Raw genomic sequence first — 14076 nt, forward strand, 5'->3', positions numbered from 1 at the left:
TGTAGATAAAAATGTGAGGGGCAAAAACAGTCATAGAACATGTACAAAAACCCAAATACTGTTTATTAATGTTTAGAAGTCAATAAAGCTATGTGCAAATTGTACAACACAACAATAGTGAAAAGTTTTAAATACTATTCTTTTTTTTAAAAAATTGCACTGAAAATACTGAAAAAAGTATCACCTATCTTACAAAAAAAGCCATAAGTGGGTTTTGACCCGACTTCAGATGGGCTGTGCCAAAGATACCACCACAACCATTTTCTTTTTTGTTTAGATCTTTCTCTCATATGCACAAAGATGCATGACGGGGGAGAATTACAACACACAAAGGAAGCATATGGCTGCTGTTCTGCTCAAAATTGTGTACTACAGGATATTTGGGGGAGAAAAGCTTTTTTTTACCCCCTTCCTGGCAAGTAGAACCAACTGAAATTCCCTTTTCCACATGACCATTAAAGGTTTAGTAGCTCTGCTGTTCTGGTTTGCATGCGGTTATCCTAAACAGAGGAGGAATGATGTGAACATAAGAAAAAATAATTTATATTTAGACCCTTTTTTAGTTTGGATCCTAGGTCTGAAATCTGAAGACTACTGCTTTAAGCACAGGGCAGCCCCTAGGCCTGTTGCATTATATACGGTGTACACATTCAATTCAGTTAACTGAAGTTAGAAAAAAATATTATGTACATACAGACAATTGCAGAACGTATGCTGTAAAAGTTACATTCAATTAACACAAAGGATATTTCACACAGGAAATAACAGAACTCCTAATCATTATAAACATTTTAGGACAGAGGTCTCCAACCTTTTTAAGCCTTCAGGCGCCTTCAGAATTCTCACAGAGGCAGGTTTGGCCACTAAATGGCAGGGAGTAAGGTAATACATAACTAACAGTATGTCTTCAACATTTCGAGCAGAGGCCCTCTTTACTAGGATGCCTTTCAAAGTGAACATACTATTTTAAAACACTTTTATGCACACACAGAGCTTTCCTTCAGTCATGCAGCAAATACCCCTATGCTGTAGAGGCAGCTATTGCCAAAACAACTTTTTAAAAAAAATCTGCATAGTCAATCAGATTTTCAGTGGCCCATCAGAGGTTCCGAAGGGCAAAACCGATCTGGCTGATCTGGCCCCACCCACTTTCTAACAATATTTGGTGGGTACCAGAAAAGGTATTGGCAGGCAACTTGGCACCTTTGGGGACACTTGTCTAGGATATAAAAAGGATGCAGGGTGTGATGTAGCAGAACATACACTGTTGGCTACAACAAACAGAAAGACCCAGCTTCGTAGCCCTTTTCAGTCATAGAGGCCTTCAAGAGCCTTAGTCTCTCCATCTCTCATTCTAAACTGTATCACAGGATTAGAACATGGATAAACACGATGATGGCTGCCATATGCTGAGGTGCCATATTAACTGTAGCATGTTTGTCAGTTCAATTCCAAGGTGCAAATGGCATAGCTCTGAACACCCCCTATCATTAGATTCAGTAAAGTTCAGTTAAATCAAGTAGTTATGAGGCTGGATTCCTCAAACAATCTTCGTGTCCAGTTCTCACTGGCTCTCAACAGAAAGTTAAATCCCAAAATGTCATTTGCACCTTGACCAATCTTGAGGCACATTTTCATCACGTTACCTAAAATATGCTGACTCATTTGCTTTCCTTGCTATGCAGAAAACAAGATAATCAGGAAAGCTGGGCAGTCATTTGCTATAGTAAAACCTGTATTTCAGGGGCTGTCAACATTCACATTTGGTTTGGGGAGGGGGGGCAACAGTGGCGGGATTCAGCAGGTTCGCACAACTTGGGCAGAACCAGTTGTTAAAATGGTGCTTGTAATCAAACAGTTGTTAAATTATCTGAATCCCACCACTGGGGGGCAATAAAGATTTCTCCATCCAGACCTTCAGCCAACATGTATCTGTCTACTGATATTTCAGCCCTGCAGAGTTACTAACGCTTAAATCTTGACCCAACCCTAAGTTGCTTCAGTGCAAAGACAAAAAGAAGACACAAGCTTCCAGTGAGAAAATGTTGTGAGATCATGTGATTTTCCCCATTGTCATCAATTATATCCAAGTAAGCTCATCGCTTTCTCTGTTCAGGCCTATCCCACTCTTTTTATCTCATAGCCTTCTCATTCTGGCTTGCAGACCAGCAAGCAGAACTGTTCCCATTTGTCTGATGTCAAGGTGCTCATGCCTCATCTTTACGACAACTCCTAAGATGATGAAGTGACATTACCCGAAGACATCATAGTTTCTGGAGTATCGCCCTCATCTTTCTGTGGGTGGGAGGAATTATCAGATCTACTGCGGCTGAACTCAATCCCTCCAATGATTGGTCTTTTGAATTTGGTCCCAGAGTCTGTGGTGGGACACTTGCAGCAGCAGGCAATCTTGACAAAGGCCCTCCGCATCTCCTTGTTGGTCAGCGTATAGATGATAGGATTTGTAGCAGAGTTGAGAACTGCCAGAACTAAGAAATATTCAGCTTGGAGGAGGATTGGGCAGGATCGGACTTTGCAACTCACATCCAGCAAAAGTAGTATGAACAAGGGAGCCCAACAGACAATAAACACACTTAAAACTATGATCACTGTCTTAAGCAGAGCCAGAGACTTCTCTGAACTCCTGGTGGCTTTAGCAGAGTTCTTCCGAAAGGTCAGCCTAAGGCTCCTAGTCCTCACCAAGATGTAGATTCTGCAGTAGAGGACCACAATGGACAACAGGAGGCCAGTGAACACTGTTGTGCAGAAGAGAATGTAATGCTTATGGTAGAGGGGCAACACTATGGAACAGCTTGGTAAGATGTTGATGCAGTTCCACCCCATAATAGGGAGACCCCCTAGTATCACCGAGATGACCCAGCAGGCACTGATCAGCAGGAAAGAACGAAAACTGTTGCTGCCATTGTGGAGTTTCATTTTCAGCATTGTAATATACCTCTCAATGGCAATGGCCAGGAGGCTGAACACAGAAGCTGACAGTGCCACAAACATGCTCCCTTCCCTCAGAAACCATTGGGCTGGGGTTAGGGTGTAGGTCTTGCTTCCGGACAACAAAATGTTGGCTGTGTAAGCCACCCCAGCCAACAAATCCGAAAGTGCCAAGTTGCCAATGAAATAGTACATAGGTCTGTGGAACTTCTTGGTTTTCCAGATGGTCAGTAGGACAAATATGTTCTCTATGATGATGAAACAGCAAATGATGATGAAAACCATTGAAGAGGCTTTGATCCCACTATCTGTTTTCTCATTCAGCTTCCCTGTGAAGTTGTAATGCTTGACAATGATGTCATAGTTGACATAGTCATTGACACTACTGAGGGCCTTCACATGGGGGTCCCTGGTAGAGTCCATGGTTCCAGCCTGGGTTGTTATGTGCCAACCACCTGCTCCAAGCAGCGATGGAGAGCAGGAACTTCACCAGCTGCCCTGGTTGCAACAGCCAAATATATGCAGCTCCAACATCTAGCTCCTTCTGGGTAATACTTCAGAAGCCACAGTCCTTAAAAACAGGAGACATGGGCAAAACAGAGTTAATTGCAGAATAATATTTTAATTACAATCCAGTATGCCAAAGTGCAAACATCAGATCCTGAAAGTTCACTAGATAATATGTATATTTCTTATCGAGGATGGCAACACTTTCCAAAAATTCTATACATGATTGCCTGAGCATCCAGCACCAGCAGCAAATGGAACCACTTGTCTGACAGTGCCACCTATGCTAGGATAAATACTATTTCTAGAGAACAAAAACTACAGAGTTCTGTGCCTCAAAGGATATTCCAGATATCACCAATTCTCGTCTAGTTCCTCTTTCACACAGATCACCTTCACAGGTTTTTAAGGCAAGAGATATTTGGAGAGGGGTTGCCATTGCCTGCCTCCACGTCATGGCCCTGCTGTTTCTTAGAGGTCTCCCATCCAGCTACTAGCCAGGGTCACAGCTGAGAGTGTGTGACTGGCCCAAAGTTACCCAGCAAGCTTCCATAGCAAAAGTGGGGATTTGAACTTGGGTTTTCCAGGTCCCAGTCCAACTCCTTAACCACTGTACAACTCTGGCTCTCAACAGTGGAAATTTAAACATAATTAATTAATTTAATTGAGACAATGTAAACACACACTCCCCAAAATCCCTGACTGTTCAAAATTCACCAGAAGTGAGAGGATGTGGGAATTGCACAGAATTTCTGGATTGCAGCTGCTGTAAGATGCCACCATTCAAATCCATACAAAGCCAAAACTCATTTTATGGCCTGAATAACCTCATACTCTTAATGCAGAAAACAACCTGCTGTTTAAATGGCTCCTGTTGTGGAAGGAAAGTGGCTCTTGTTTGTTTTGTGTATGCAAAAAAGTAACATTTGCATCAGAACTGCTTTGTAGGAAAGACCTCATTATTTCCCATTATAAATGAGCATCTGAACAGGTTCCAAGGCTACATAACTAGTCAACAGGAAAAATGCCCTCCTTCACCACCATGAAGAGGGCAAAAACAGTGCCAATGAAAATATCAGTAGAACTGGAAGAAAGAGTTCAGAGAGGCCAGGCAGATCATCTAAGCATGAGAGGGGGGGACCAGAATAATGGCAAAAGCCTTTGGCTGAAAACATACTAGCAAAGAGAAGTTTTGAGTCCCATTAACATAATGGTGCCTAACTTGTGTTTTATACATACAATCAAAGCCTGCACATCCTGAACTGCCCAGAAAAAAATATGATATGAACAGAGAACTTTGCACAAGGCACTTTGCATATTGCAATGTTTGATCAAGTCATTAATGACAGAAGAAACCAAGTCAAGACTTCATTCAGCTATCTAGGAATGGAGATTTATGTCCCAGCCTTCACTTCAGAAGTTTAGAGCTGCATGTTTAGAAATTTAACTAGAAAGGGTTTAGCATAAGATGCCCCTGTGAAATAAAGTGCCAAATTACATTGTATATGCAGGTACAAAACACACAAGAACTGAAACAGCAAACAAATGTACATGACCTGGTTAGTTGTAAATGATACATACATGGTCACTCTGCATTAAACATGGAGATCAGAGAGATTGTGAAAAGATCCACTTCCCAGTGCTGCTTTTATTGACACAACCATGTCAATCTAAATCTAAGCTTTACAAGTAAGATACAAATCCTGTAGAAGCTGGGCTTCAAGTCTAGGCTCCTCAGCTCCAGTGTCTCAGTGCTATACCAGCAGATACCTAGTATTGGCAAATTCAGAAAAGAGGAGAATCGTAGGAACAATAGAGCTGAAAGACCAGCAGATGTCTGATGTAGTTAGCCAAACCCTTCCAACAGCCTATGTGTTAAAGTCCAGCTCAAAAATAAGCACAAATGACATTTGTCAGAAGTGCCATGGGCAAAAGGATTCAAGCAAGCTATATAAATATATAAAGAACGGTGCGTGTGTGTGGCAGGAGGAGAATCAGCCAACAAGAACCAGGCAAAAATTCCTTGTGACCCCACACATTGCTGAGTTTTAAATTCAAGAGTCTGAGAACAAAGCTCTTGTCCTTTATCCTCCAAAAAGCTTAGCCTGGCCCCTAAGCCCTTTCCTTCCTTTCTCAAGTTCGGTTTTCCCTCAGAAGGGGACCACAGTACCAGTACCAAGGTACAAGGTCAGTTCTACTGAAGAATCCAGACTCTGCTTTCTGTTCAGCTAGCCTCCAACTTGGAGGTGCCAAGTAAGTTCAGGCAAGTTTTGGGGATCCATAAGAACTCTGATGAGAAAGATCTGCATAGAAAACTTGCATGGGCTTCCACCATAATCTTTCTCTCTGAATGCATCATCGCTAGTTCTGTGCATTAAGAAAACAAACAGAATTAGAGAATTCTTATCTCCCAAGAGCCCAGGCTGGCAAATCTCAGAAGCCAAGCAGCGACTTGGCAGTACTTTACACACACACACACACACACACACACACACACACACACACACACACACACGGACTCTCGAAACCATCAAGACAATTATCTGCATCCCACCTCTCTCTCTGCACTAGATTATGTCTCACTTGATGGCGCCGTAATTGCTATCAACTATAGTTGCAAGTATCTATTATGTTCCTTTCACCTCCTTAACTCTGTTTATCCTCTACTATGCCTCCTCCCATCTGCATATACAGGGCAGCATCTTCACAAGAGCCAGTCGACTAGGAGAGAGATCTTTATTTTACACTTCTTCTGTAGGGACTGAGGCACGTATAAATTACACTCCTGGATTTCTGAGGCACGAGAAGACCCGTATTCGGACCTGCTTTCAGAAATCACGCAGCACAAAAAAAAAAAAAATCTTGTACGTCCGCTAAAGCACAATCACAGCAGGAGCAGTTTGCACATGCAGTTGCTCGTTATCTCAAACAAGAAAGGAGAAAGCAACAGCTTTCCGAAAAGCTCACGAAAATGCAACATTTCGGGGAAATCTGCTGCTATGGATCTACTTTCTGCCATGCCCCACCAACTCCTAACAGCAGGACACCGATTTGTCCTCGGGCTCACCGCCATCCTTCCCAAAGCAGCTATGCGGCAAAGCGCAATGACTCTTTCAAAGTTTATAAACTCCGGTTCCTAGGGCGATTCCTGGAAGCCTCCAAGAGCAGCATGTGTGTGTCCCGTTCATTCCTTCCCCTCGAGGAAAGCCCATCAGACGGCCCCGTGCAAAACTCACCGGCTCCCACTTGCGCCCTTCCCCAACTCTTACCTCTCCAAAGCAGCGAGCGTTTCTCTCCAGAGCGCCGCGCAGCCCCAGCTTCACATCTTGCTTCGGCACTTGCATAACAAAGCCCCGGGGCTTCATTGACAACGTTTCCTCTCAGCAAAGTGGTCTCCACCCCCTCGAGTTTCCCAGTCCCACTCCTCCTCCTCCTCAAGCGCCTCTCAGTTTAACCCCTGAGGAGCCTCACGGAGGGGCCAGTCCGGGGGGGCGGCGTTTGGGGCAACTCTGCCCGGCTCGCCTTGCCTCAGGCGCCTGTTTGGGTGACTCTCGGGCGGGAGGTTTTCGCCGGGCGTGGCCTGGCTGGCCAAAGGTTCACACCTGTTTCCTTCTCTTCCCTCTGGCGGCGGGCGAAAAGTTCTGCGCGGGTCGTTTGCGCCTCGGCCGGCAGGGTTTTTATACAGGGGAGAGGAAGGGTGTGCGCGCGCGCGGCTTCCCAGCCGCCGGGCGCCATGGGGGGGAGGCGCTGCCTGAGGGTATTCAGCATTCACCGAGCCCGTTGGCTTTCCTTCCTCTCTATAGACTTCCCAGCCAAGCGAAGCCGCCACCTGGCCAGCGTGGCTCCTCAGAGGTCTCCTTTCACCCGAAAAAAAAAGGTCGCCAGCCTTGTGCCTTTATTAGCAGCCTGATGCGCAGCCGTTGGCAGCTGAGAAAGGGTTCTCTTGGTGCCCTCTCCTAACTGCAGTCAGAGAGCCAGCAGAAGGCCCCAGGCTGGGGATTTGTCTTCCTTTTCGCAGTGGTCAGTTAAACTGCTGGACTTGATGCGAATATCTAGCCCAGGGGTAGGGAACCTGCTGCTCGAGAGCCGCATGCAGCTCTTCTGCCCTTGCACTGAGGCTCCACGAGCCGAGCCGCCGGCTTCATCGTTGGAGCGGGGCAGGTGCTTTCCCAACAGCCGGCAAGGCTGAGCCGCCAGCTTCATCCTTGCCCACCCTGCAGGCAGCAGGGCGGGCGCACCAATTGCCCACAGCTGGCTGGGCCGCGCTCTTCCCCTCTCGCCCGCCCCATTGGAGCGGGACGGGCGCTTTCCTGGCGGCTGCCGAGGCTGAGCCGCCAGCTTCATCCTTGCCACCCGCCCGCCCAGGTATCTCAGCAGAGGCGCGCGCACCTGGATTGCCAGCGGCGGCTGGAGCGCAACACCCGGCGGGCTTCCCCTCTGCGCCCGCTTGTTGTTGCGGCGAGAGGCGGGTGCTTTCCCGGCGTGACGGCAAGGCTGAGCAGCTGAAAGCCCCATCCTTGCGCCGCCATCCTGCAGTGTGGCAGGGCGGCAGTCGCATCCATCGCAGGCTTCTCCAGAATGGCTCGGCGTAAAAGGGGAAAAAGCCCAATATATACAGTGTTATCTTTATTTTGAATGTCAAAAATTATTTGCGGCTCCAAGTGTTTTCTTTTCCCGTGGAAAATGGGTCCAAATGGCTCTTTGAGTGTTAAAGGTTCCCTACCCCTGATCTAGCCTGTTTCAGGAGTGTCACGGATTTCACCCACCAAAGAAAAACTTGCAGAAAACAGGGCAAAATGTAGTAGGTACAATAGTAAGCATTTGGTCTTTTATAAACATTGATGTAATTACACACCTGTAAAAGTGTTATTCTCAAACTTCATATATGGGGAGAGACTTCCGGTGAGTCCTTTGCAGAGAAGAGATTTGGACTGTGAACTTTCTGAATGGTACATTAGCCAAGCAAGGGAAGATAATGGGAGATCTCTAGCCTTTTGAAAAGGGTTAAAAAGCAGGAATGTACTTAATTTTTTCTGCCATGTCGCTGACTGAGAGAGCAAAGCTTCATCAAAGTGTCAGAAAGGTAGGTAGAAGTGGAGATCTGGCCTATAGCTACAGGCTCACTTGCTCTTGTTCAGCTGTGTCACAAACTGCTGCTGCTGCAGATATTTGGCATCCATCTCACACTGGCCACCCCTGACTTAGGTAGCCTGTAGCAGAAGTTTAGACTAAGGACTTCCTGCATGTTTGAATCAGACTCCAGACTTCAGACTCCAGCTGGGATCCAGGAAGTCCTTAGTCTAAACTTCTGCTACAGACTATCTAAGTCATGGGTGGCCAGTGTGAGATGGATGCCAAATATCTGAAGCAGCAGCATGGCAGAAAAAGTTAAGGACATTCATGCTTTTAACCCTTTTCAAAAGACACTGTACAACTTGGGGCGGACAAGTGGAGGACCACATTTTGCAATCTCTCTTGTACCTGTCCTCGTTTTTCATCAGCATCTGGAGTGATGAGATGACAGGTTGCATTAAGAAACTTCACGCAGATGAAAAACAAGGACAGCTACAAGAGAGAGTCATCCCTGTTTCTGTTTACTGTCCTGGTTTTCTATTTGTAAAGAGTTGTAATAACAGGGAATATTCAAAATGTGGTCCTCCACGTGTCCGCCCCAAGTTGTACAGTCCATTTCACCAGTATAGGCTCTGCTTGCTGGGTGAGCTGCAGGAGGTCTGTGCATTGCTGGACCAGTGGCAGGACTTCTTTGCTGCCATGGCCCAGCACCCACCAGTGGCACCACTGCCCCACCCCCCACCAAGTGCTGCTTGTTAGATGGGCCACGAGAGGACTGGCTGGGCTATGTGCTGCTGGGCCCTGCTTCTTGCTTATGGGGGAGGTCAGGGCAGAGAATGGCCAAAATGTGCCGCCATGTGACTTTCAAAAGTGGAGCCTGGGTTACCTTCCCCCTCTGACCACCCCCAGATACGTCCCTGCTGCATTCACAAGAATGGATCAACTTTTTCATTCACAAGGTTGCACTGAGAAGACATAGAAGTGTGTGTATGTGGATGGCTCAGGGTAAACTGGTAGGTTTTTAAAAATTTAGAACCCTAATTTTGAATGAGACTAAGCTGATAAAGAGAAATTCCCAAGAAATGTACGTATTAAATGATGTTCTGCAAGCACTAAAGGGAATACAGGGAAAATGTCATGCAACTTGCACAAGCTGGCATCAGATCTTTGAATAGGGATCATTCAGTAGGACTGTTCATACGTATGGGATGCCTTTTTCTCTCCATCTGTGCAGCCAAGCTATTGTGTGATGTCTTGAGACATAGCCACATTCCCACCAGCTGCACTAAGCTCTGAGTGTTATTCTAAAGCCCAGCAGAATCAGGGTAGGGGATAGGGAAGGAGTGGATGAAGTAAAGGAATGGGACCTGCTCTGCCTCTCCAATTCCAGGAATCCCCATATTTGGAATGTGTAATTATTGTCGACTTCAACATTAGTTAATAGAAGTAGGGGACTTAGAGGCCCCTAATTCATGGCCTCACTTTGCATGAGGAAGGAAGTCGATCTCCCTTGCCAGCTGTCAAAGTTGTGTTTCGCTTTCTTACCATCCTCCAACCATGCTCACTTTATGAGTATTCTGACAGCTATATTAGCCAAACAAAGTGACAGTCCTCAACTAGACCCCTTAGGACAGTGGTCTTTAGCCCATGGGTTGGAACCCTATGGGGGATTACAGAGTGTCAGCTGTTGAGTAACATCACATAACCACCCTTTGGAAGGAATGTTGATAGATGCGTGTGTAAAGAGCAAGAATGTTAGGCCTCCTGCCTTTCTTTGCAAGCATACAGAATTGCAGGGTAGCAGGATGGTGAAACCAGGTTACTCAGTGGTGAAGTAGATCCCTTCATGACTGACCCTTGGCTTGTCTCTTGCTGTGATACACTACCTGATCCTCAGTGTATGTTTTCCTATTCCCAGTTCTGGCCAAGACATGATGACTAAGCTAGTAATTCTAATTCCTCCTCTTCCTCTCATGTGATCATAATGTGCTTGCTTATGGATCCTGTGCTGCTGTCCCGGCAGAGGGATGGGTTAAAGGTGGGTCACAGATCAGGAAACCGCTGTGAAGACCGCTCTGCTATGGACTTTATCTCTGTCATGCATCCCTTCCAAGCTAACACAAGAAGGGAGCAGAAGGCCACAACTTCATCCTCAGCACAGAAAGTGAACCCATGGCCTCTATTCTACTCCAAGGGGAAGCCTGCACAGGTCTGCTTGTCCCCATTTCACTGTGGCAAATGTAGAGCCAGGATGATGCTGTCACAAATCCACCTCCCTCCAAGAATACAGGGAATGGAAACTGTAAGTCAGGCAGGTATGGTGGAAGTATCAGGACTCAAGGAATGGAACTTGAGATGGTTTCTCCTTCCTCAGGTGAAACTCTTCATATTATTTCTGGTAAGCCTGAAGCAACTATAGGAATGATGCCCTACAGTGGTCTTAACACTGGAGGAACAAAAAATGTTATCCCAGTCCAAAAAAGAAAGGTGGGAGGAAACTACAGGCCAGTCAGCCTGACATCTATCCCAGGGAAGATATTGAAACAGATTTTAAAATCAATTTGCAAGCATCTGAAGGAAAGCCAGCACATATTTGTTCCCAACAGGTCCTGCCAGATGAAACCCATTTCCTTCTTTGACTGAGTAAATTGAATACTGGTTTGTCAAGATTGTTTACTTTGATTTCAGTAAAGTCAGTGTGGTGAAGTGGTTAAGAGCAGGTGGATTCTAGTCTGGAGAACAGTGGCAGAGGTTTATTTGGTGAACCAGATGTGTTTCCGCACTCCTACACTCCTGCTGGGTAGTCCTGAGCTAGTCCCAGTTCTTTGGAACTTTCTCAGCCCCACTTACCTCACAAGGTGTCTGTTGTGGGGAGAGGAAGATAAAGGAGCTTGTAAGCTACCTTGAGCTTCCTTACAAGAGAGAAGGGTGGGGTATATATCCAAACTCTTCTTCTTCTTCTTTTGACAGGGTCCCACATCATGTTCTGATAGGTAAGCTGGTCCCACTGCAGACTAGACTCTAGGATAGCTAGTTAGGTAGATAGATAACTAATTGTAAAACCAGACTCAAAGTGTATGTGTTAGTGGCATTTTATCTGATTGGAGGGAGGTCTCCAGTGGGGTGCCACAGCGCTCAGTTCTGGGTCCAGTACTTTTCAATATTTTTACAAATGATCTGGATGAGAGGGTGGAGGGATTACTCAAAAAATTTGCATATGACACCAAATTGGGAAGAGTAGCGAACACTTTGGAAGGCAAAGATAGAATTCAGTGAGATCTGAACATACTGGAAAAGTGGGCAGATCAGAACAAAATACAATTCAGCAAGGTCAAGGTCACAGTTCTACCTCTGGGTACAGAAATGAGAAGCACACACACTGGATGGGGAATACACATCCGGGTAACACTGTGTGTGAACAAAATCTAGGACTACAGGTGGCTTGTCAGTTCAATATGAGCAGTCAGTGTGATACTGCAGCAAAAAAAGCTAATGCAATCTTGTGGTGTATCAATAGGAGCATAACATCCAAACTGCAAATGTAAAAGCCTTGCTATGCACTGTATTAGTCAGGCTGCACCTGGAATATGGTGTGCAGTTCTGGAGGCCTCACTTTGAAACGATATGGAGCACAGGAAAGTGATAGGAATCATCAGGGGACTGGAACCAAGCCCATCAAGGAAAGGGTGAATGATTTAGAAATGTTTAGTTTAGAAAAAAGGAGCTTGAAGGAGGACATGATTGTTCTCTTTAAGTATTTCCAAGGCTGTCACATAGAGCAAGAAACTGTTCCTCTTGGCAGCAGAGGATAGGATTTGTAGTAATGAGTATAAATTATGGGCGGATAGGTACCCACTGGCTTTTTTTAAGCAATAAGAATAGTTCAGCAGTGGAATTGGCTGCCTAGGGAGCTCTCCCTTTCTGGCAGTCTTCTAGCAGTGGCTAGACGAACACTTGTCAAGGATGCTCTAGGCTGATCCTACATTGAGCAAGACGTTGTACTAGCTGGCCTGTTTGGTCCCTTCCAATTCTATTATTCTATTCCTTGAATATTCCTCTCTTCTGTAGCCATTCTGGACTTTCTGTAAACAATGCAAGTAAAAAATCCAGTTATATACTTCTAAACCTCTCAACTTGCCCAAGAGGTTGAAAATTCTAGAGTAGCCTAATAGGGTGCAGCATGCTGGAAATGTGTGGTGTTTTGTAATATTTTCAGAAAGGTAGCTATGTTAATCAGTTGCAGCAAAAATAACATATCGCCCTGTACTTCCTGCATTTCATGACTCTTTGACCCTTCATTTTTAATTGTTTTTCTTCATACTCTACTCTGCTGGGGAGGGGGGTAGCTTTAAAGACAAATGTCCACAGCGGCTATTGCTTGCCAACCACAACAGTATTTTCAGCCTTCAAGTCTTGGTTTCTGTTGTAAAGGGTAGGGGGAGGACCCTTTTCAGTGGTGTTTTGGCCTTTGAGGGAGAACTTCTCAGGGTCAGGCCTGGCAGCAACCACTGGGTAACTTGTTGCTACACAATTTGCATGACTCACACCCAGTTGCTTGCTATTGTTCAACAGCAGCCACTCCACTGCATCCTGTAGTGGTTAGTTTCAGACTAGGATCTGGGAAATCCAGATGGAAGCTCACCTTGGGCCAGTCACACTCAGTCAGCTTAACCTACCTCACAGGGTTGTTGTGGGAATAAAATAGAGGACAGGAGAATGCTGAAAGCTGCTTTGGGCTCCCATTATGTAGAAAAGCAGAATAGAAATGAAATATATAAATAACAGAGTTGAAGATAATGGGAAGGTAAAAATAAGTAAATTGGTTGATGGGACAAAGAAAAGGAAGCAAGAAAAGTTGAGGGAATGGAGGTTGCCAGGAAGAAGGAAGCAGAAAATGTATGGGGAAGGAAATACAAGTGAAAATGAGATGCCCCCAAGTAGGTCCCTGAAGTTTCCCCACAGCTCAACTGGGCCCTACTTCTTCCCCAGTATGCAAGGGGAGGGAGAACTGAAGATGGGGGCCAATAAGGTAGGTTGCCTAGTAGGAGGAGAAGTAAGCAGTAAAAGGGGAGAGGCTAGAAGGGCTTTCAGGGAAGGGAAACGAGAAATGGTGGGGAAGGGGAAAATGAGATGCCCCCCTGCAAGTCCTTTCAGTTTACATCTGAGAAAGTGGGCTCCAGTCTATGCTAGAATAAAAGTGTTTAAGGTGTTACGAAGATTGCTGCTCATTTTTGTTATATCTGTTGGTGACTAATAGATCAAGTAGATGAGAAGCAAGGAAACAAGAATTATTCTGAAGCAGCTTCAGACAACCAGCCGTTTCTTGCATTCACCAGGTAATTTTTAAAGGATAGGAAGAAATGAGATCCAGGGAGAGCTATGAGTGGATCTTCCCAGCATTTTTAAAATTTCAGGCATGTCCAAAGAGGATGTCAATGATTGCCCACAGGGTAACCCCTTCCCCCATGCTAAAAGATAAGTGTTTGCTTTTCCCTCACTTTAGCTACACTTTTAAAAAATCACATGTTTCTGACTTAAATCACACCT

General features: G+C 45.4%; 1 protein-coding gene across 1 annotated transcript; it reads right to left on the reverse strand.

Annotated features, from left to right (window-relative positions):
* Positions 1 to 1065: 1065 nt before the first annotated feature.
* S1PR1 (sphingosine-1-phosphate receptor 1) lies at positions 1066 to 7168 on the reverse strand. Its single transcript, XM_048497267.1, has 2 exons — positions 6726 to 7168; positions 1066 to 3520 (listed from the first exon to the last, which is right to left on the reverse strand). The coding sequence occupies exon 2, from the start codon at positions 3370 to 3372 to the stop codon at positions 2233 to 2235; it is 1140 nt and encodes a 379-aa protein (XP_048353224.1). The 5' UTR covers positions 3373 to 3520; positions 6726 to 7168; the 3' UTR covers positions 1066 to 2232.
* Between the last annotated feature and the right edge of the window lie 6908 nt (positions 7169 to 14076).

This window comes from Sphaerodactylus townsendi, linkage group LG05 (assembly GCF_021028975.2).
Source record: "Sphaerodactylus townsendi isolate TG3544 linkage group LG05, MPM_Stown_v2.3, whole genome shotgun sequence".
Taxonomy (NCBI): Eukaryota; Metazoa; Chordata; class Lepidosauria; order Squamata; family Sphaerodactylidae; genus Sphaerodactylus; species Sphaerodactylus townsendi.